The sequence below is a fragment of the Melospiza melodia genome, chromosome 21 (assembly GCF_035770615.1).
Source record: "Melospiza melodia melodia isolate bMelMel2 chromosome 21, bMelMel2.pri, whole genome shotgun sequence".
In the NCBI taxonomy this organism is placed as follows: Eukaryota; Metazoa; Chordata; class Aves; order Passeriformes; family Passerellidae; genus Melospiza; species Melospiza melodia.
The window spans coordinates 8349097-8371553 of record NC_086214.1 but is presented as its reverse complement, the minus strand read 5'-3'; the positions used below and the strand labels follow the sequence as shown (position 1 = coordinate 8371553).

At 52.8% G+C, this 22457-nt stretch overlaps 1 protein-coding gene across 1 annotated transcript; it reads right to left on the bottom strand.

Moving 5' to 3' along the window:
- Positions 1–2903: 2903 nt before the first annotated feature.
- Positions 2904–16364, bottom strand: SSC4D (scavenger receptor cysteine rich family member with 4 domains). Its single transcript, XM_063174080.1, has 10 exons — positions 16274–16364; positions 13114–13158; positions 10856–11161; positions 9592–9663; positions 9019–9333; positions 7430–7510; positions 7120–7197; positions 5964–6275; positions 3940–4017; positions 2904–3220 (listed from the first exon to the last, which is right to left on the bottom strand). Exons 1-10 carry the CDS (start codon positions 16362–16364, stop codon positions 2904–2906), a joined length of 1695 nt encoding a protein of 564 aa, XP_063030150.1.
- Positions 16365–22457: the final 6093 nt, after the last annotated feature.

The following is a 22457-nucleotide window of genomic DNA, read 5'->3' as shown; positions in this document are numbered from 1 at the left end:
CCAGAGCATTCTCTGTGCTACAACCTGGCTCCACAACATCCTCTGTGCTTCCACCAAGCCTCAGAGCATCCCTTGTGCTGCTGCCCTGCTCCACAGCATCCTCTGTCCTGTTACCGAGCTCCAGAGCATCCCCTGTGCTGCTGGCCTGCTCCAGAGCATTCCCTGTGCTACAACCTGGCTCCACAACATCCCCTGTGCTGCCACCAAGCCTCAGAGCATCCCCTGTGCTGCTGCCCTGCTCCAGAGCATCCTCTGTCCTGTTACCGAGCTCCAGAGCATCCCCTGTGCTGCTGCCCTGCTCCACAGCATCCCCTGTGCTGCCAATGAGCCTCTGAGCATCCCCTGTGCTGCTGCACCCTGCTGCAGAGGCAGGGCACCCTGCACCCCGCTATTCCTTGCCCCAGGTGCATCCCCTTGCTGTACCCTGCTCCCACCCTGCCTGCCCCTCCCTGCTCCCAGAGGAACAGGAGGGGATGCCCAGCTGGGCTGTGCAGTGTCTGGGGGGATCCCTGTGGATCTCAGCCCATGCCAGGCTGGCTGCAGGAGGAAAGGCTGGAGACAGGGAGGCAGCTGCTGCCTTTCCTGCCTGGAAACCCTTTGCTTGCCGGGTTGCAGGCTGTGAAAGGCAGAAACTCCAGGATACCGGGACCTGCTCTTCCCAGCTCAAAGCCAAGAAGAGCAGGGTGTGGGGTAACACCAAAAAACACAGCCCAGCTCTGCCAGCTCAAAGCAGAGTCCCCAAGAAAAACAGGGAGAACCCATCCAGCCTTTCTTATCTTTCTCCTCAAGAGGCAGCAGCTTCCAGAGCAACTCCTGGCCCCACTCCCATCTCCCGCAGGCACAGGGAGGGGACAGCAAAGCTGGAGGAGCCCTCAGCACCCTCTGACCCATCCCCAGCTGGTGTGGGCTGTGGGATGGGCTGGGAGCTGCTGGGACAGCTCTGTCCCCTCCCTGTGGGGTCCCAGCAGGACCAGGCACGGCCCGGCTGTGCTGGAGGCAGGAGGTGAGGTGGGAAGTGAGGGGGCAGGACCTGTGAGCACAGGGAAAGGAGGATTTTGTTCCCACACCACCTCTCTGCCCTCTCCCAGCAAGTCTTGCCCAGCTGTGCTGCCACAGCCTGCCTGGAAGATGCTTCCATGCCTCAGTTTCCCCACTGATGGAGATCTGGACTGGCATCAGAGTGCTGGGAAAGCTCCATACAGATGGTGATAGATTCCATGGGAAGTGGAAGAGAAGCAGCCAACAGGAGCCTGAGCATGGGGCCAGGGCCACCCCACAGCTCGTGTGACTGCTGAATCCCACTAGGAACAAACCCAAAGAAAATCCAACCTCAACCCCTGATCCTGATGGGGTTCAGGGTTGTACCCCAGAGCTGGGGTGGGGAAAGGCCCAAGCTGAGCTCTCAGCTGAGTGGGAATTAAATTAATTTCAGCCCCCCTGAGCAATTTGAGCCTGGGATTTTGGACAATTTCTGGCACCAAGAACTGAGCTCTCTCCTCCAGTTTTGGGGCATCTCCTCTTCTCCAGGTGTTTGCTTTTACCCAGGGCTTTGAAGGGATGACAGGAAAACAAATCAGCTCTCAGAGCACTTTCAAAGGGCTTTTATGTATTCACAAAAACAAACCCACACACATATAAGAAAAAAAAAATTGGAAAATGAAAAAAAACCCAACCCAGGAATATGCACGGTCTCTTATCAACAACAGAATTGCACAGACAGAGGAGTGAGCTCTGTGCCACTGCAGGAGCCCTTCCCCACCCTTGAACCCCATCCATGAGAACATGGAAATCCTTTTCCCAGTGTCCCAGCAGGAATCAAACACTTGGTGGTGAAGGTGACTGGTGCTGCAGGCTGGGTCTTTCCACGTGAGCTGGGAGGAAAACAGCCTTTATACCCCAAAGGCAGGGCATTGGGGAAGCTGCAGGCTCCTGGGTCCCTTTCTTTGCTCTGGGAAGGGATTTGGGGTCTTCCCTATGGTTTTCCATCTGCTTGTGTCCTGTCTGCCAGCTCCCTGCCTGCCCTGGGAGCTTTTGGGACAGAGCAGCCAAAGCCAGCACAGGATGGAGAAGGATGGGGGGGACTGCAGGGTATCCCCATCCTTTCCCACTCCTCAGGAGGTTTTTAGGGCATGGACTGGCTGTGCTGAAGCCCCCCAGGAAGGGAAATCTCATCTGAGCTCCCCTGAACCCCCCCAGTGTTTGCAGAAGGAACAGGTGAAACAGGCACAAGGATTGCAGATGGTGTGAGATCCAACGCCTGCATTTCTGCTGCATGGGAATGGGGGAGGAATTGGTATTTCTGATGCCAAAATGGGAAGAAAAAGCTGCTATTGGGATTGCTGGAGGGCTTGCAAAGCAAATTGCAGAACAACAGTAACTCACTGCAGAGCCACTGGAGCATCCTGGTGTGATTTCAGCCCCCTTTTTACATTTTCTGAGTATAATTTAACATCATTTTCACAGCAGAAAATCCATTTTTCTTTCCTCATCTCTTAAAAGAAATGGCTGAAACCAACCAGATTTCACACCAGAAGCAGTTTTGTTTTTCCAAGGGGCAGTCTGGGGATGGGTGGAGGTAGGGGGAAGCTTCAGCCACTACTTCAGGAGCTGAGGAGAACCCAGTCCTCACCCAACTCTTCCCATTCTCAGACCCCAAATATCCAATTCCTGGGCAGCAGAGCTCCTAAGCCCCACACAGCACTGAGCCAGAGGCCATTCCAGAATGTGGCAGAATAATTAAAGCCTTCTCCATTTCCCCTTTTGCTCCTTCAGCCTCCCATTCTCAGACCCCAAACATCCAGTGCAGGGAGTGCATCCAGACCAGCACCAAGGGTCCAACCCCTCTCTGTGGCACTGCCACCAGCTCCCTGCAGCCTCCCTGTCCCCCCTTACCTGTGGGAAGGTCATAGGATGTCACAGACAGCACCGGCATCCTCGGAGTGGTCGCAGTTGTGGACGTCCCAGCGGATGTGGGAGCAGCGCAGCAGCGAGGGCTCGTGGCCCTTGCACTTGAGGTTGTCCAGGAAGATGTAGCCGGTTCCTTGGCCATAGTGGGCCTCCCCCCAGGCTGCCAGGGCGTGCCCACAGCCCAGCTGCCTGCACACCACCTTGGCATCCCGCAGGTCCCAGGCGTCGTCGCACACGGTGCCCCACTGGCGCAGGTAGAACATCTCCACGCGCCCCTCGCACCGGTGGCTGCCGTTCACCAGGCGCAGGGACCCTGGGAGGGCAGGGGGTGAGGCAGCTCCTGCCTCTGCCCACCCCAGAGCTGTGTTGCACTCTCCCTGCCTGCCCTGGGCTCAGCCCGGAGCTCCCCTACTGCCTTTTCACCTGTCAGAGCTGGGGATGGCCCTCAGAGCATCATGGAACAGACAATCACCTCTGTTCCCACCTCTGCCCCTTTGGTCCATCGCCTCCTCTCCCCACCCTGATGTCCACCACCTCTGCCTGAACCAGTCTTAGGGGCACCAGGAGAAGCCATAACTTAACAGTGTCATCAGTTTTTCCCCCTCCCCGTGATGTCCCCCTGGTTTTTTAAGATTTTCTAAGCCTTCTGATGTTGACATTCTTGCAATGAACTTTCTCACACACATTCTATAAATAACTCATTGTTTTGCATTCCTTTATGGAGGAGGAGAAATTTGATGGACTGTTAGTTTATCCAGTGTCATTGGAGAGGTGGCACTGTCACCCTCCAATCCACTGTCACTTTTGGAACACTATAAATGTTGGAGTCAGAAAATAAACTTCCCTTTCTTCACCTTGAGAACAGCAGTGTGCACTTGTGTTCTTTTGTGTCCTATAGCAACGTCATGGGCAGCTCTAGGCACTGCCAGATCTTGTGTCTCTGCCTGAGCCATTTATTTTTCCACCCTGTGCCAGCATGGAGCATCCCCAGTGGGCTGGCACTGTGTCCCCAGGTGACACCCCAGTACTTACCCTCCTTGGGACGAGTTGGGGCCAACGTGGTGGTTGTAGCAGTGGCCTCTTGGAAATGGTCATCAGTGTCATCAGCACCTGGTGCAGCAAAGGAGAGGTGGGAAAAGTGACTGAAGGGAGAGGGTCAGTCAGAGCCCCCCATGCTGTGGGATGGCTGCAGGGATGTGGGGGTGGGAGATGTCCCCCAGCAGTGCTGTGGGATGGCTGCAGGGATGTGGGGTGGGATGTGTCCCTCAGCAGTGCTGTGCTGCAGGGATGTGGGGTGGGAGGTGCCCCCCAGCAGTGCTGTGGGATGCCTGCAGGGATGTGGGGTGGGAGATGTCCCCCAGCAGTGCTGTGGGATGGCTGCAGGGATGTGGGGTGGGATGTGTCCCTCAGCAGTGCTGTGCTGCAGGGATGTGGGGTGGGAGGTGCCCCCAGCAGTGCTGTGGGATGGCTGCAGGGATGTGGGGTGGGATGTGTCCCTCAGCAGTGCTGTGCTGCAGGGATGTGGGGTGGGATGTGCCCCCAGCAGTGCTGTGGGATGGCTGCAGGGATGTGGGGTGGGATGTGCAGCCACTCTGCACAAATGGGGACCACAGGGAGTGCCACACTCCAGCCATCACCCACACCATAGCACTGATTGCCACTACTCATTCTTCACCCCAACCCCATTGGGGGACCCCATTTCCCACACCCAGCCTGAGCATGGCCAAAATCCTCCCTACATCCATTGACTTTCCCACTGAGCTGGGCTTCATCAGAGACCTCCTGTCACCCTCTGTTCCAGATTGCAAGGCAAGATGTGTTCTATCACCATCTGTATGGCAGTTGTCTTTTGTCACATGGGCAGTTTGCCTTATCTCTCTCTTTGAGTGACCACATTCACACCTCCCTAGGGAGGGGACACCAGCTGATAACAGCTACTGAATGTCCCTGCATGACTGATAAGAGCTACAGCATCCCATTGGGAGATGTGAGCCCAGGGGGAGGAGCCAAGCATTCCTACATGGATATAATCTGGAGGTTCTGGAACACCAGGACGGCTTCTCCATGGGATTCCCCAGAGGAACAGCAGCTGTCTCTTCTTCCCCTGGATCTTCAGAGGAAGAATCCATCCTTCTTTACAGGATCCCTGCTCCAGCAGAACCACCCCTGACACTGCAGGAGGGCTGAGCCACAATTCCAATGGGACTGCTGCCAACACCCTGACCCACAGGGTGTCAGGTTGGGCTCTGACTCTGTCACTGTTGTGCTGGTGCACTGCATTGTTTATTTTATCCTTTCATTTTTCTTCCCTATTAAAGAACTGCTATTTCCCGCTCCCATAGATTTTTTTGCCTGAGAGCCCCTTAATTTAAAATTTATAGCAATTCGGAGGGGTGGGGAGGGTTTACATTTCCCATTTCAGGGGAGGCTCCTGCCTTCCTTAGCAGGGAGTTTTGGGGTTTACATTCTCCATTTGAATTTGAATTGAAAAGCTTCCTGGCTGCACAGTGCCTGCCAGGAGTGAGCAGAGCCCCTTGTTCTCAGGGGATGGGTGTCATAGACATCTTTTATGAAAAACCCTTTCCTTAGCATTTTTCCTCCTGAGAGGCCTCAGGAACAAAATGTAAACATTGATTATCTGCTGCTGTGGAATGCAACAGGTGCATCTGTGATTGGTTTTGGGTTTACATTCTCCAGTTCAGGGGAGGCTCCTACCTTCCTTAGCAGACTCCTATCTTTCCAAACCAAGACACCCTCTCCCCCCCGTCTCACCTCGGCAGATGACCCCGGCATCCTCGTGGTGGATGAAGAACTGCTATTTCTCGCTCTCATATTTTTTTGCCTGAGAGCCCCTTAATTTAAAATTTATAGCAATTTGGAGGGGTGGGGAGGGTTTACATTTCCCATTTCAGGGGAGGCTCCTGCCTTCCTTAGCAGGGAGTTTTGGGGTCTGAGAGAGTTTTGGGTTTACATTCTCCATTTCAGGGGAGGCTCCTACCTTCCTTAGCAGACTCCTATCTTTCCAAACCAAGACACCCTCTCCCCCGCCGTCTCACCTCGGCAGATGACCCCGGCATCCTCGTGGTGGCCGCAGTTGTGCTGTCCCCAGCCCAGGTGGAAGCAGTCGGCCAGGCGCGCCTCGCCGCCGCCGCAGCCCACGTTGTCCAGCAGCACGGGCCCGCTGCCGTAGCCGAAGGAGCCCAGCACGGTGGCGGCCAGGGCGCCGCCGCAGCCCAGCTGCCGGCAAACCACCTGGGCGTCGGGGAAGTCCCAGTCGTCGTCGCACACGGTGCCCCAGGTGCCGCCGTGCCGCACCTCCACCCGCCCGCGGCAGCTCCCGTTGCCGTTCGCCAGCCGCAAGCCGCCACCTGCGAGCCACGACCCGGGGGGAGCGGGGCTACACAGGGTGTCCCCTGCTGTCCCTCCGAGGGCGTGGGGTGAGCCCCTGGTTTTTGGGGTAAGCCCTGGGGTTGTGGGTACACCCCCCTGGGGATGTGGGGCAAACCCCTGTGGGCGTGGGGTCAATCCCTGGGGTATAAGGTAACCCCCTGGGGACATGGGTACACTCCCTTGGGGATGTGGGGCAATCCCTGTGGGTGTGGGGTGAGCCCCCAGTTTTTGGGGTAACCCCTGGGGACATGGGTACACCCCCTTGGGGATGTGGGGCAAACCCCTGTGGGCGTGGGGTCAATCCCTGGGGTATGGGGTAACATCTGGGGACATGGGTACACCCCCTTGGGGATGTGGGGCAATCCCCTGTGGGCATGGGGTGAGCCCCCAGTTTTTGGGGTAAGCCCTGGGGACATGGGTACAACCCCTGGGAGTGTGGGGCAAAGCCCTGTGGGCATGGGGTGAGTCTCTGGAGTATAGGGTAACATCTGGAGAGCTCAGGGTGACCATGGGGATGTCAGCTGAGCCCCTGGGGACACAGGGTGAGTCCTGGTGATGAGGGGTGGCACTGGGTACATGGGGTGATCCCCAAGCAGCACTGTGAGCATGGAGCAATCCCTGGAGATGTGGGATGAACCCTTGAGTGTCACGGGGTGAGCACCCTGTGGGCATGGAGTAAACCCTGGGGATATGAGATAATTCCTGGGGCATGGATTGAGCAGTTGGAACATGGGGTGACCTCTGGGGACATGGAAGGAGCCCTGGGGATGTGGAGTGACCCCCACCAGGGACATGGAGCCCCAGCAGCAGCTGCACACTTACTTTCCTGCTCGATGGTCAGGAGCGTGGTGGTGACCACCTCAGTGGCCTGGGAGGGCTGGTCCCTGCTGTCTGTCACTGCTGGGACAAGCGTGGGGGACATGTGGGCATTGAGGGGTCCAGACCCAGCACCCACTGCCCCATTCCAGTCGGTGCCAGTGACCACCAGCACCATTTCTGTCCCCTGCCATGGGCAGTGTCACCCCTCAAGCGTCACCCACGCCTGGCAGAAACCCCAGGGTGGCCAGGCTGGGTCACAGAGGACACAGAGGGCACAGCTTCCCCCGCAGATGAGTGACTGCCAACCTCCTACCTGTGGCCGTGGCTGTGAGGGTCTCCTCAGAGTCCAGGGCCAGCGAGGTGGTGAATGATGTGATGGTGGATGTGTCCAGTCCTGTGGTGACACAGAGGGACAAAGGTGACACCTGGGAGATTTATCATCAGGATTCATTAGCATTCATACTTCATTATCCCCTGCCCCTCTAAGCAAGGTCTAGGCGTGGTGGTGCCATTGAGGAGGAGCCAGAGGGGACGGGGATGTTTAGGCAGGAAAGGACCAGCCTGAAAAAATTGTCCCTTTTGTCCTACATCATCCCCTTTGTCCATTAACAGCGAGAAAGGGAAAGCACTGGCACTCACTGCTCCCGTCATTAGCCACGATAATGAGGGAATTCAGGGGGATTATTAAGATTATAAACAGTAATCAGTGGAGGATGGCAGGAATACATCATTTCAGGAGGGGAAGGGGAGGCAGGCTGGGCCTGGCACCGTGCCCAGCCCCTGGCAGCCTCTCCCTCCTTCCGGACACGGGCAGCTCATTTGCAGCCAACAGAGCAGGGAAATGGCAGAGGGAAGTGCAGGATGGCAGATGCATTTCCCTGGCAGGATTGTGGGTGCATTTCCCTGGCAGGATTGCAGGTGCATTTCCCTGGCAAGATTGCAGGTGCATTTCCCTGGCAGGAGGGGCAGGTGCATTTCCCTGGCAGGAGGAGCAGGTGCATTTCCCTGTCAGGATTGCAGGTGCATTTCCCTGGCAGGAGGGGCAGGTGCATTTCCCTGTCAGGATTGCAGGTGCATTTCCCTATCAGGATTGCAGGTGCATTTCCCTGGCAGGGTTGCAGGTGCATTTCCCTGGCAGGATGGCGGGTGCATTTCCCTGGCAGGATGGCGGGTGCATTTCCCTGGCAGGATTGCGGGTGCATTTCCCTGGCAGGAGGGGCAGGTGCATTTCCCTGGCAGGATTGCAGGTGCATTTCCCTGGCAGGAGGAGCAGGTGCATTTCCCCGGCAGGATTGCAGGTGCATTTCCCTGGCAGGATTGCAGGTGCATTTCCCTGGCAGGATTGCAGGTGCATTTCCCTGGCAGGATTGCAGGTGCATTTCCCTGGCAGGAGGGGCAGGTGCATTTCCCTGGCAGGAGGGGCAGGTGCATTTCCCCGGCAGGATTGCAGGTGCATTTCCCTGGCAGGATGGCGGGTGCATTTCCCTGGCAGGAGGGGCAGGTGCATTTCCCTGGCAGGATTGCAGGTGCATTTCCCTGGCAGGATTGCAGGTGCATTTCCCGGGCAGGATTGCAGGTGCATTTCCCTGGCAGGAGGGGCAGGTGCATTTCCCTGGCAGGAGGGGCAGGTGCATTTCCCGGGCAGGAGGGGTGGGTGCATTTCCCTGGCAGGAGGGGCAGGTGCATTTTCCCTGCAAATCCCCACCCTGGCTGTGCTCTGGGCTCCTGGTGTGGGGTTGCTACTCCAGGGTACCATGATGAGTGTGGATAAGGAACAAGGATGCTCCCACAGCACAGAGCTCAGCCTTGAGCATCTCAGCATCTCCCTGAGGCCATTTCTGCTTGGAGAACAGGCTGCCCCTGGGTTTTTCCCCACCCTGAAGGTGATGCCCTACCCGGTACCTGCACAGATGACCCCGGCATCCTCGTGGTGGCCGCAGTTGTGGATGCCCCAGCCCAGGCTGTAGCAGGCAGACAAGAAGGGCTCACTGCCATCACAGTTGACGTTGTCCAGGAGGATCCGTCCTGTTCCATAGCCAAAGTAGGCATTGCTCTTGTAATCCAGGGCTTGCCCACAGCCCAGCTGCTTGCAGACCACGCTGGCATCGCTCAGGCCCCAGTCGTCATCGCACACGGTGCCCCAGCTGCCGCGGTAGAAGATCTCCACCCGGCCCTGGCAGGTGTCGGGGCCGGCCACCAGGCGGACGCTGCCGTCACCTGGGGGTGGCAGCACGAGGTGAGAGGGGTGTGATGTCCCCACACTGCCACCGTGCCCGTGGTGGCAAAGGAAATGAGTGAGAAACAGAGGGGAAGGGGTGAAGCTTTAGAGCAACGGGGCTTGGGAAGCTTGGGAATTTCTGGGATAGGGTGTGGCCGTGGACAGTACAATGATGGGGTTTGGGGTTCTGCAGCTCAGAGAGGCTTCAAGAGGGACAGCAGGTGACAGGGTGTCCCCCTGCAGGCTGAGCAGCTTACTTTCCCCGTCCTGTACCGAGGCTGTGAGGGTCCTGGTGGTCGGTCCTTCGCTGACTTGTGTGGGTGAGAACTCTGCAAAGGGAAGCAGAGAGGTGGCACCTGCTGCTGCTGCTGCTGCTGCTCCACCTGGGAGAGGGAGGGATCCCTCCCACCCCGCTGCTCCAGGAGGGTCTGCACCAAACCAGCCCCAGCTGAAAATAGAGAGGTTTGCAGCTGCACCAGAGCTCTCTGCCAATGCCTCCAGCCTTTATTCTGCCCTCAGACCCAGCTCCCCTCCTCCTTTCTCTCTCCTTCCACCTCTCCTCTCCAACAATTACATGATTTATTTTCCTGCTCGATCCACAACCTCTGTTCTCTGGTTGCTGTCAGTACAACCCACCACCAACCCAGCATCCCCCTGCCTTTCCATCCCTCCTTTTCCAAGCCCTGCTTCTGCAGGACGTGGGGATTCACAGAACAGCTGCTCCAGGTCTGCAGAGCCTCCCTTTCACAGCTCACTGGTGCCTGGCTGATGAGCAAACCTTGCACAGCGAGGGTGGAACGTGTGTGGGGTACATAAGGGTCCTCACAGAGCCGTCCCACTTTCGCTTGCCAAGTTCAAACACTTTCCACTGCTTTTCTCACCTTTAGGAACATCTCCTACTGAAAAGCTCAGCAGTTTAAAGAAACACAAGTCAAAAGGGGAAAGAGCAGTTGGGCAGCAACTGACTCAGAGGCAGGAGGGTGGGTGGGCATGTGCTCCTTCCCCAGGGATCGTGCAAAGTCCCTGATCTGGGAGTGACAAGGAACACAAAACAGGCTGGTCACCTTATGGAGCTGGGAGGCGACCTGGATTGAGCAGAGGGGTGAGAGGAGAAGGCAGAAGATGTTTGTCTGACCCAGGTCAAAGAACCAGGCTCTGAGACTCTTGGGCTCCACCAAGGCAGAGTCAAAAGGGGAAAGAGCAGTTGGGCAGCAACTGACTCAGAGGCAGGAGGGTGGGTGGGCATGTGCTCCTTCCCCAGGGATCGTGCAAAGTCCCTGATCTGGGAGTGACAAGGAACACAAAACAGGCTGGTCACCTTATGGAGCACCAGCCTGTGGAGCTGGGAGGTGACCTGGATTGAGGAAATGGGTGAGAGGAGAATGCAGAAGATGTTTGGCTGACCCAGGTCAGGCTCTGAGATAAGACTCCTGGGCTCCACCAACCCCACTGCAGCCCCAAGCCTTGCCCTCCACAGTAATCCCATGCTCTCCTGTCCCCCGAGGAACCCACCCTCATTACCATTGCACACCACAGCCACATCCTCATAGTGGTAGCAGTTGTGGATGCCCCAGCCATGGCTCCAGCACTCGCTCAGGGCCGCCTCCGAGCCCTTGCAGTCCACGTTGTCCAGGAAGATGGGCCCGGTGCCCTGGCCGAAGGTCATGGCAGCGGGCAGGGTGATGGCATGGCCACAGCCCAGCTGGCGACACACCACGTTGGCATCCACCATGTCCCAGTCATCGTCACACACGGTGCCCCAGGAGCCGTTGTAGAGGATCTCCAGGCGGCCCTGGCAGCGGCTGGGCCCGTTGGAGAGGCGGATCTCTGCGAGGAGGGCACACAGAGCTCCCTCAGCAGGCAACAGGCCGTGGGGAGCAAATCTACATCAAACTCCTGCTCCTTAGAGAAAATCATGAGGATCTCCAGCTGGCTGGGCCCGTTGGAGAGGTGGATCTCTGGGAGGATAGCACAGAGAGCCACCTCAGCAGGCCATGGGCAGCAAATCTACACCAAACTCCGTAGAGAAAATCACGAGGGTCTCCAGGAGGCCCTGGCAGTGGCTGGGCCCGCTGGAGAGCCGTATCTCTGGGAGGATGGCAACACAGAGCTCCCTCAGCAGGCCATGGGCAGCAAATCTACACCAAACTCCTGCTCCTTAGAGAAAATCATGAGGATCTCCAGCTGGCTGGGCCCGCTGGAGAGGCGGATCTCTGCGAGGATGGCAACAGAAAGCTCCCTCAGCAGGCCATGGGCAGCAAATCTACACCAAACTCCATAGAGAAAATCATGAGGGTCTCCAGCCAGCTGGGCCCACTGGAGAGGTGGATCTCTGCAAGGATGGCAACAGAAAGCTCCCTCAGCAGGCCATGGGCAGCAAATCTACACCAAACTCCACAGAGAAAATCATGAGGGTCTCCAGCTGGCCCTGGCAGCAGCTGGGCCCACTGGAGAGGCGGATCTCTGGAAGGAGGGCATAGAGATCTCCCTCAGCAAACCATGGGGAGCAAATCTACACCAAACTCCGTAGAGAAAACCATGAGGATCTCCAGCCAGCCCTGGCAGCGGCTGGGCCCGCTGGAGAGGTGGATCTCTGGGAGGAGGGCAACACAGAGCTCCCTCAGCAGGCCATGGGCAGCAAATCTACATCAAACTCCTGCTCTTTAGAGAAAACCTCTAAGGAAAATCTCTACGTCAATCTCCTGCCCCTTCTCTGGGGCACAAGGCTGTTGTCATCTTGTTGCAGGGGTTCCATACTGTTGTCTCCTTATCACAGAAGTTTCACACCTTCTTGGTGTTTCTCCTCAGAGAAACCCTGAAGAAGACCCTGTTCTTCACAAAGCAGCCAGCTGACTCCAGTTTCCTTCCCAACTAGCCACCCCACTCTTTTATAGCATCTTCTCACTGGTCACAGCTGTGGCCTCTTAAAGTCAGGCTTGTTCCTAATCTTTGATAATTGGCCCAGTTGCAACTCCTTAGGGATGAGATTACTTTCTACATTATCTTTATTTTCTTATTTTCTATCCCCCTACACAAGGCAGTTGTTGGCTTGGTGCTGCCCTGCTGGTGGGACATGGGCCTCCCTCCATCTGCTGGCAGCAGTGGCTGTGCAGACACAGCACATCTCAGCCCAGGAACGAGATGCACCATCACCAAGGCCAGGCTGGATGGGGCTTTGGACAGCCTGGCCTCGTGGAAGGTCTTCCTGCCCATGGCAGGGTAGAGTGAGATGGTTTTTAAGGACCCTTCCAACCCAAACCATTCTGTGGCTTTCGGTGCTCCCATCATCTCCCCTGCTAATGGGCAAAAACCCAAGGGTGAAGGAAAAAGCAGACATGTGGCACCACATCTTGACTTAAATAGGTGACAAGTGACAAGATGCAATTAGCAAATTCTTATTAGCCTCAATGAATGCTTCCAGAGCTGGTGGGATGGATGGAGATGATCTCTCAGGCTGCTGGTGATGGGGTGCAGGCATCAAAGTACCAGGTTCCACCACATCAAGGGAATTATTTACTTGTCTGTGATACATGGCACAGGGACAGAGACTCAGCAGGAGGTAGAAAAAAATCTCCTCTCAGGATAATTAGCAGAATAGGGATAATAAAGAATCTTTATTTTCTTTCTGTAAAAGAAGTTTAGCTTTTTCTTGCTGCTTTTTGTTCCAAACCAATATCTTTCTTTTTTTAAATTCCCCAAATCCCTTCTTTTACCTAAAAAGTGCATTTTTCAACTACAAAACTTCCTGAAGAAAAGCGACTTTCAGAGAAGAATCTCACCTGGGAATGGCAACATCTCAGGCTCAGACTGCAAGGGAGTGGTGCCTGCAAGGGAGAAAAGGAGGGATCAGCTCTTCCCAGGGAGGAGGAGGTGCAGCTTGGAGAGCGATGGCAGCAGGGATGGGATGGAATGGTGGTGGGGACTGGCAGGACTCAGCAGCCCTTGGATCCTTCCCTTTCCTGCAAAGTCCTGGAGTTTATAGGGGGAAAATGAACACTCTTCCCCAGGGCATCACTTCATCTACTTCATGGGTGGGGAAACTGAGGCACATGAGTGACTGTGACTCTGGTGGGATGTGAAGCACAAGGTGACATGTGTGACCCTAATGAGCCCAGTGGCCAGCAGAAGCCACTCCTGTCTTGGGCCAGGTCTTGGGGACCTTTTTGTCCACCCCTGGCCCCATTGCTGCCTTGCTGTTGGCCCTGGGCAGCTCCTGCATCCCCCTGCCCCATCACCCCCATGGAAAACTTGGGTGGTGAGATGGGAACAAGGAAAATCAACCCTGCCCAGCTTGAGAAACCCAGTGGAGATCTCCTGATGGAAGCCTTCTGATGAAACCTTTTCTTCTATTCTTTTAGTATAATTTTAATGTAATATATGTAATAAAATAATAAATCAAGCCTTCTGAAACATGGAGTCAGATGCTCATCTCTTCCCTCATCCAAGAACCCCTGTGAACACCGTCAGAGATGGGGGGTATGGAATGAGATCAATTTTAAGGTCACTTCCGACCCAAACCATTCCATGATCCTGTGGTGCCTCCATGCTGATTACAGCACCCAAGGGCTGATCAACACCTCTGGTGCCTCTGTGGCCTCTTTTCCTCCCTCTGCCTCAGACCAGCCCTGTCCTGCCTCACTCTCAGCCCACCAGCAGAGACGTGGAGTGTCACCCTGGTTTTTTAAGATTTTCCAAGCCTTCTGACGTTGACATTCTTGTAGTGAACTTTCTCACACGCTTTCTGTAAATAACTCATTGTTTTGCATTCCTTTATGGAGGAGGAGAAAGTTGATGGGCTGTTGGTCTGTCCAGTGTCATTGGAGAGGTGGCACTGTCACCCTCCAATCCACTGTCACTCTTGGAAAACTACAAATGTTGGAGTCAGAAAATAAACTTCCCTTTTTCTTCACCTTGAGAACAGCGGTGGGTTCTTTTGTGTCCTACAGTGACATGGAGGTCAATCCCTGCTGCTCTGGGGGTGGATGTCACCACTGTGAGAAGCAGTGTGAGCTGGGGGGACAGTGGAGAAAATGAACCCACTTCCCTTTTCCTTGCTAGGATGTTACCTGGGAGACCATTAAGTCAGCCAGAAATCAGGGCTGTCAAAGAAAGACCTAGAAACCCCAGGAGAAAGGAGAACAAGACAAATGTCTGGCTGTATCCATGACTTAGCAGGGATGCTGGGGTGAACATCAGCAGCCAGGGAGCTCCAGCGTGGTCAGTGCTCCTGCCCTACCCAGCTGGAGCAGGCATGGAAAGGGATGCTGGAGCAGGCATGGAAAGGGATTCCAGCAAGAATTGGGGATTAAACAGGTGAGACCACGGCAGCAGAGAGGACAGGGGAGGATAGAGCAGCCCCATGGGCTGGACAACAGGGTAGAGGTAATTCAGCTCACCAAAAGTGGGGAGATGTGTGGGTTTCTAGGAAGAGTGTTTGATCCTGGCTTGTATTGATTTTTAACACCTAGTCCACTCCAGTGCCAAGAAAGCAGTGGATAAAAAGGACATTGATAAATATTCATCTCCCTTTGAGTCAAAATCAAAGCTCTGAAATATTCATTTAAGAGCATCCTCCAGCAAAGTCAGGAGAGATCTGAAAAGAATATGTCTGGTGTGTCTACAATAATAAGGGGCTGTCTTTTTGAGGAGAGATGGAGCCCTCCATGTTTCTCTGATCCAGCTTCACAAAGCCAAAGGAAAAAGGGAAACTGCTCTAGTAAACAAAAACACCAAACGGGAGGACAAACGGCCCTTCATTAGCGACTAATCCGTGCCCATTAAGGAGGAGAACGAGGAAAGCCAGGCGATGCAGGGGACAGGGACAGAGCCACCAGGGTCCCCACACCAGAGTGTGAGCGCGGATGCTGCCACAGCACCCGAGGGGGAAGGGAAGCACCAGCAGAGCGGGTGGGAAGGTAAAACCCGATTTAAACTCAATTAGGATGTCTGAGCACATCTGACATTCCCAGTTTTCCCGCTGGCTGTGCCTTGGTGGGTTTGTTGAGGCAGGAATGCGTTCCCCACTGTAATGACATGGACAGAGTCACACTGGGATCACCTCGCTGCCACAGCACTGGTGTGGACCCGCCTTCCAGAGCAGGAATGGCTTTTCCCAGGTCTATTGAAAAGCTTCCTGGCTGCACAGTGCCTGCCAGGAGTGAGCAGAGCCCCTTATTCTCAGAGGATGGGTGTCATAGACATCTTTTATGAAAAATCCTTTCCTTAGGATTTTTCCTCCTGAGAGGCCTCAGGAACAAAATGTAAACATTGATTATCTGCTGCTGTGGAATGCAACAGGTGCATCTGTGATTGGTCTCATGTTGGATGTTTCTAATTAATGCCAATCACAGCCCTGTTGGCTCGGACAGAGAGTCTGAGGCAGCTGCCTTTGTTATCATTCTTTGCTATTCTATTCTTAGCCAGCCTTCTGAAAAGGAAATACTTTCTTCTATTCTTTTAGTACAGTTTTAATGTAATATATATCATAAAATAATAAATCAAGCCTTCTGAAACATGGAGTCAGATCCTCATCTCTTCCCTGAACCTGAGACCCCTGGGAACACTGTCACAGGATGGGTGCTCATTCCACCCCTTTCCTTGGCAGGACAGGTCCCAAAGTCCTGGGCAGCAACTTCAGGAGCATCCCTTGGCCATCAGCATCTCCCCATGGGTGCTGCCTGCTCCAGAGCCCAGAACTGCTCTGTCACCAGTGCTGGCAGCACCTGCCCCATTCCCCTGCCTGCCCTGCACGCTGGGCCTGCCATCACAGCCAGGTCACGGTGGGACATAAAAGCTGAACTTGCTCCCCCATCCCTCACACACTCAGGAATGTAGGGGACACCACAACAATCCTGTGCCTGGAGAAAATCTGCCCACAAATCTGATGGAGAGGGATCACGGTGCTTAAACCCCCTCCCACCGCCCCAGGCAGGAGCTCACCGGTGGGGCTGAGGATGAGGAGGATGAGGAGCGTGGCTGGCATCAAGGAGAGAGGCAGCACCTCGGTGTCCGGACAGGGACCGAGTGTCATTGCTGCTGTCAGCCCCTCCTGCAGGCGAATTTCCAGAGGACACCTCCCTGAAACATGCAGACAGCAGAGTTAGTGGTGGTGGCCTGCAGAGCCTGTGGTCACCAAGGGCTATGCAGGACCTGTGAACATGTCACTCCTCAGCATTTCCAGGAGCAGTGACCAGAAGACACATGAAAATCTGGATTAATTGAGAACAAGCAAATTGTTTTTGAGTGGCAAGATGAAGCTGAAGGGCTGTATTCCCCCGCCTGGGAGATACTCAGCAACAGGGAATGTCAGCAGAAAATGAGGAAGAGATTCAGTATCGTAAGATTCTATTTCCCCCTCATTTACTGCTCACTGCCAAGGGGCGGATTTCCAGCTCTGTCTCACTCGAAGACTCTCGAGGAGGGGGATGGGTGCTGGTCCAGGACTCCTCTGGGATCCCAGACCCGCATCCCTGCTCTCCCAGCTGGCGGCAGCGTGGCTGGGGGAGCAGTGCCATCGTGAGGATGCTCCCACCACCGGGAGGATGCTCTGCCATCCTGAGGATGCTCCCACCACTGGGAGGATGCTCCTGCACACCTGCTCCAAAGCCTGGCTGTCAGGCTCAGCTCTGTTGCCACCTTTCTCTTCACAGAGCAAAGCAAGGCACAATTCTTCCCAAAGATTTCTGAGATCCACATTCTCTGGACCTCAGAGAAAGGGAAAAAGCAATTCTTATCACTTGCTGTGCCTGTGTTTGTGCCAAAGTAGAAGGCAATATGGAGATTGTTTATCCAAAGTGATGGTGTTTTGTTTCCTTGGCCTATCGTGTGTGTGTGTGTGTGTCAGGACTGTTGGGTGACAGTCATGAGATTCAGAGCAGTTGTGTGCAGATTCAGTTTAGATTAAACATATATAGTATACTATAATAAAGTGATTAATTAGCCTTCTGATATCCATGGAATCAGATGCATCATTCTCTCTCCCCTCATTGGAGCCCCCTTTGATTTACAATAAAGCTCAGCCAAGCCCCAAAATTAATCCTTGCAGTCCCCACAGGGCACACCAGCTCCTGGAGGGATGCACAATGACTGCTGCCACTGCAGGCATCTGCTGGTGCTCAGAAACTCAGGAAAGGTCATTGAAATCCACATTGAAATCAGTGGCTAACCCTTCCTTCCCATGGAAAACCCTCATCCAGCTTCTAGCTTCTTGCTCTTGAGAAGAGCTCCCAGCTGGTGTCCACCCAGCCAAGGTCCCTCCACACCATGGGCTGGGGTGTCACTGACATATTTTATGAAAAATCCTTTTGCTAAGACCTTTTCTCCTGAGAAGCTTCAGCTTCTCCATGTTTTGCTGCTTTGGAGAATTGTTTACCCAGCATGTGAAATTGTTTTTATTTGATGACCAATGACAGCCACCTGTGTCAAGGCTGTGAGCAGTCACAAGATTTTATCATCATTCCTTCCTTTCCTTTCAAGCCTTTTGATGAAATCCTTTCTCCTATTCTTTTAGTACAGTTTTAATATATAATTTTCTTTTAATATGATATATATCATAAAATAATAAATCAGCCTTCTGAAACATGGAATCAAGATTCTCATCTCTTCCCTCATCTCTGTGAACACCACCACACTGGGGGGCTCCAGAGCATCCAGACCAAGGCTTGGACCTTGTTGCCTTCACTATATAGTTTTAATATATCATTTTCTTTTAACATGATATATATCATAAAATAATAAATCAGCCTTCTGAACATGGAGTCAAGATTCTCATCTCTGCAAACACCACCACACTAGGGGGCTACAGAGCATCCAGACCAAGGCTTGGACCTCGTTGCCTTCACCATATACTATTATTATATAATTTTCTTTTAATATGATATATATCATAAAATAATAAATCAGCCTTCTGAACATGGAGTCAAGATTCTCATCTCTTCCCTCATCCCTGTGAACACCACCACACTGGGGGGCTCCAGAGCATCCAGACCAAGGCTTGGACCTCGTTTCCTTCACCATATACTATTAATATATCGTTTTCTTTTTATATAATATATATCATAATAAATCAGTCTTCTGAAACACGGAGTCAAGATTCTCATCTCTTCCCTCATCCTGGGACCCCTGCATACACCACAACACTGGGGGGCTCCAGAGCCTCCAGACCAAGGTTTGGACCTCATTGCCTTCACCAGGGTGAGATGATGGCGGACCAAAGGGTTTTCTGGGCACCAGCAAGAGGTGATGGAGGTGCAGGAAGGAGCTCGTTTAGGTGGGACACAGCCCCGCTCCATCTCCCCGATCTCTGCCCGGCTCCTGCTGCCCAAGCCTCCGGAGGAGACAGACAAGCTCAGTGATGGGGGCTGAAAACCAATCCACTGGCTGAGGTGGTGGCTTTCAACACTCCATTCATCCCTCCTGCAGCACCGAATAATGTCGCCTTTTGTGCCTCGGGCGCTCCCCTCTCCGCAGCAGGGCAGGGCTGACAGATGGCCCCGGCCCGGCAGCGCGTCCTGCCCGCAGGGACCTTGTCATCGCCGGCCACTCTTGTGACAGAGCCAGCGCGTTCCTGCTGCCTCGCAGGGTGGCAGCGGGCATTAACCACTGCCGCGCTGTGCCACGGCTGACCCCCGAGAGGGAAAACCCAATTTTCCATCTCCATCTGTGCTTTTCCAGCTGCTTCTCAATCCGCGTCCCCAATGCTCGAGATTCAGCTGAAAATTGATGCTCCTTCCTTAAACCCAGCAGTGTTTGGACATTTTCAGATTAAAATCTGATTTTAAGCCTTAATTAGTTGTTATGGCACTGTAGCAAAACCCAGCATCCCTTCTAACATCACTCAGAGCAGCTGTGGCTGCCCCATCCCTGGAAGTGCCCAAGGCCAGGTTGGATGGGGTTTGGAGAAACCTGGGATAGTGTAAGATGTCCTGCCCATGGCAGGAGGGTGGAATGGAATGAGCTTTAAGGTCCCTTCCAACCCAAAATTTTCTATAATTTTGTGATGATTCTATGATTTGAAGAGTGACGATTTAAAGAGCTTCTCAATGTGAGTTTATGGAAATCCCTTCACACCAAGGTTTTCAGGCTTTCAGGTGTCCTGTGAAGCCACCCCTCACCATAAACCTGCTGGAAAAGCAGCAAATCCTCCATCAGCCCCATGCTGCACAAGCACTGACCACCAGGGATGGAACAAAACCCACAGGGGAGGATCAGGGCTTTAACCTGGGGCACAGAAAATCTCTGCTTTCACCCCAAATAACACAGCGCAGCAAACACCCTGTGCCCAGCCAGCCCTCTGCCCTCAGTGAAAACCTCCTCCCACCTGTTAACAGGACCCCACAGGTCCTTTCATCCTTTTTTGTCCCCTTGGCCACAGCTGGAGTAAACCCTAATTCTCTGTTTATCACTTCTTCCACTTTTTGACTATTCAAACAACTTCAGGAGAAATCAGTTTTTCAGCTGCCACCGCCCTGCCAGATCATTATTTGTAATTACCACCCTGACCTAAAAAAAAAAAAAAAAAAGCATCATAAATCCACATACCTGTTTGGTATTTTCTCTCCAGTATAAGGATGGGTGTATCAACTCCCAGAAATATCTGTCCTCTTTTGAAATAAACAAAGGAGCTGGCTAGTTAGCTATAAAATCTTCAAAAGTAACGACTGAAATTAATATTCCTGGTAAGATGGGATGGGGATAAGGTAGGATTTTTTTTTTCTTTAGGTGAGATCTTGCTTAGTAAATTAAAAAAAAATTTAAAAGGGGGAAGAAAATGGATTTCATCCATCAACGGAACAGCTCCAGCCTGTCATCCCTTGGCAGTTCTGGGGCTGCTGCTGGGTTACAGCAGGATGGCAGCCCTGCAACCCATCCTGGGACAGATCATCCCCAAAGCAAAGCAGAAAGAGAAGGTGCAGGGAGAAGAGGAGGAGGAAGAAGCAGAAAGAGAGGGAAGAGCGCTAAGGAGACATGGCGGGGAGGGAATGGCTCGGGTTTCAGGGAGGCAGGCAGGGACACATCCTTAAATTGGGTGCTGGCAGAGCCTCAAGGGGAAGGAAGAAGCTTTTTCAGAGGATTTGGGCTTTTCAGCTCCTTCCCACCTCCCTCCTGGGCTGTGTGAGTGCCCACCTGGAGAGGAGGGCAGCAATAAGCACCTGGCTGGGATTCCTCATGTGGCTGAGCCAGCACTGGGGTGCAGCAGGAGGGGATGGCTCTGACTCCTTCCCTGCCTGGGGACCTGTTGCTTGGGCAAAACATGGTCTGTTCCTAGGCAAGAAATTACCTTTAGAGGTCCCTTTTCAGGGGATTTTTCCTGTCTGACCATCCAAGGCATCTCTGCTGAGGACCTGACCTATCCCTGTGCTCTCAGCCTGTGGTGAGGGATGTCCTGTGGCTGGAAACCTTCCCCCATCCACCTCCACCACCTTCTGCTCCACACACTCATGTTGTCTTCTTCTGCTCCTGACCATGGCATCTCTTCATTTTAAAGAGATTATGTAATTTTTTTATTTAATTTTATTTAATTTTTATTTAATTTTTTCATTTTAAAAATTTAATATTATTTTAAATTTTAAAAATAATTTTAAATAATACAAAATTTAAAATAATTTTAAATTTTATTTCATTTTTAACGATTTAATTTTTTTATTTTTTAAATTTAAAAATATTTTTAAAATAATATAAAATTTAAATAATATAAAATAATTTAAAATTTTATATTTTTTAAAATTTGTATTTAATTTTTTTACTTTAAAAATAATTGTGTATATTTAAGAATTTTTAACTATCGCAGCCTTTATACCATTTTCACCATCATTGCAAGTAAAAGCCAGATAATGTGAAACTCGTGGGTCTCAGCAACCTTGAAGACCACAGAAAAGGAACCTCCAAACATAGTGGATTTCCCAGCATTATGAATTTTTAAATTCCCCAGCAATTTTCAGAGCCTGATGTGCTTTTGGCTTTGAGCAAATTGATTTTATGAGCCACAGGATTCCTGCCCTGGTTCTCACAGGAGGCAGAATTTGCCTTGTGGCTCTTGCTGTTGGATTTTTCACTTGCTCCTATGCAAAGCCCAGACATCTAAATGCCCTAAAAAGTCTGAGTTTTGTATTTTAGCTCTGCACAAAGCCAGCTCTGGCTGCAACTGTGGCCAACTGTTCCTTTATTGCAGGGATTCAGTAATTAGCAATTAGGCACTTTCATTTCCCAGTAGCAGCAAAGTTCTAATTAACCAGATCATGAGCACAAGTTTCAAAGGTGCCTTTTAAGTCTGTTTTGCCTAAACTTTGACAAACCCCCCACAATTCTGGCTGTCTGCCAGGGCCCATGGGCTGGGAATCATCAATCCACAGCCAGGTTTTGCAGACCAGGAGCAAAATGTGGACATGAGTAGGATGCTCTCCACCCCATCCAGGATTTCTGCAGGCATTGGGGCAGCATCTCAGCTTTTTTCCACGTTCCTGTGTGTGCTTTGAGCAGCTTGGCAGTGTCAGGCTGGGGGATTACGCTGCTCTGAGGAAAAGAAAACACAGCCAGCCTTATTCAAGGAGCAGCCACAACATAAGAAAGGCTAATTAGAAAATTCCACAGGACAGCAAGGCTGTTCTCTTGTGTGCCAGGGAAGAAAAAAAAAAGAAAAAAAAAGCTCTTTTTGTGCTTTTCCTGATGGTCCTGCTGCCCAGTCAGACAAGGACACTCCAGAGATGCTCATGGGAGAGAAGCTTCTGGAGGACTCAGGGCCATCCCCACATCCACTCAAGCAGCTGCCACGTGCCACCAGCAGCTTCCTATGGCAGCGGTGGCATCTCCAGCAGACCTCTCTTCTGGCAGCAGCTTGGCCATGGGTAGAAACTGGAGAAAACAAGTGGCCATGAAACTGCAGAAAACACAAGGCCTCCAGAAAAAAAAAAAAAAAAAAACAAAAAAAAAACACCACAAAAACCAAAACTCCAAAGTGATTTCCCTTTTCAATTATTCGGGAAAATACAGAGAAAAGAGATGAACTCATTTGTCCAGGCTATACCATGGTCAGGAAAGCGTTTGGGATGTAAAGAAGGGCCTGGTGCCGGATGAAAAAGCCGAAACAAAAGGCGTTTTCTTGCTGCCAGGAGGGAAACACAGGGCT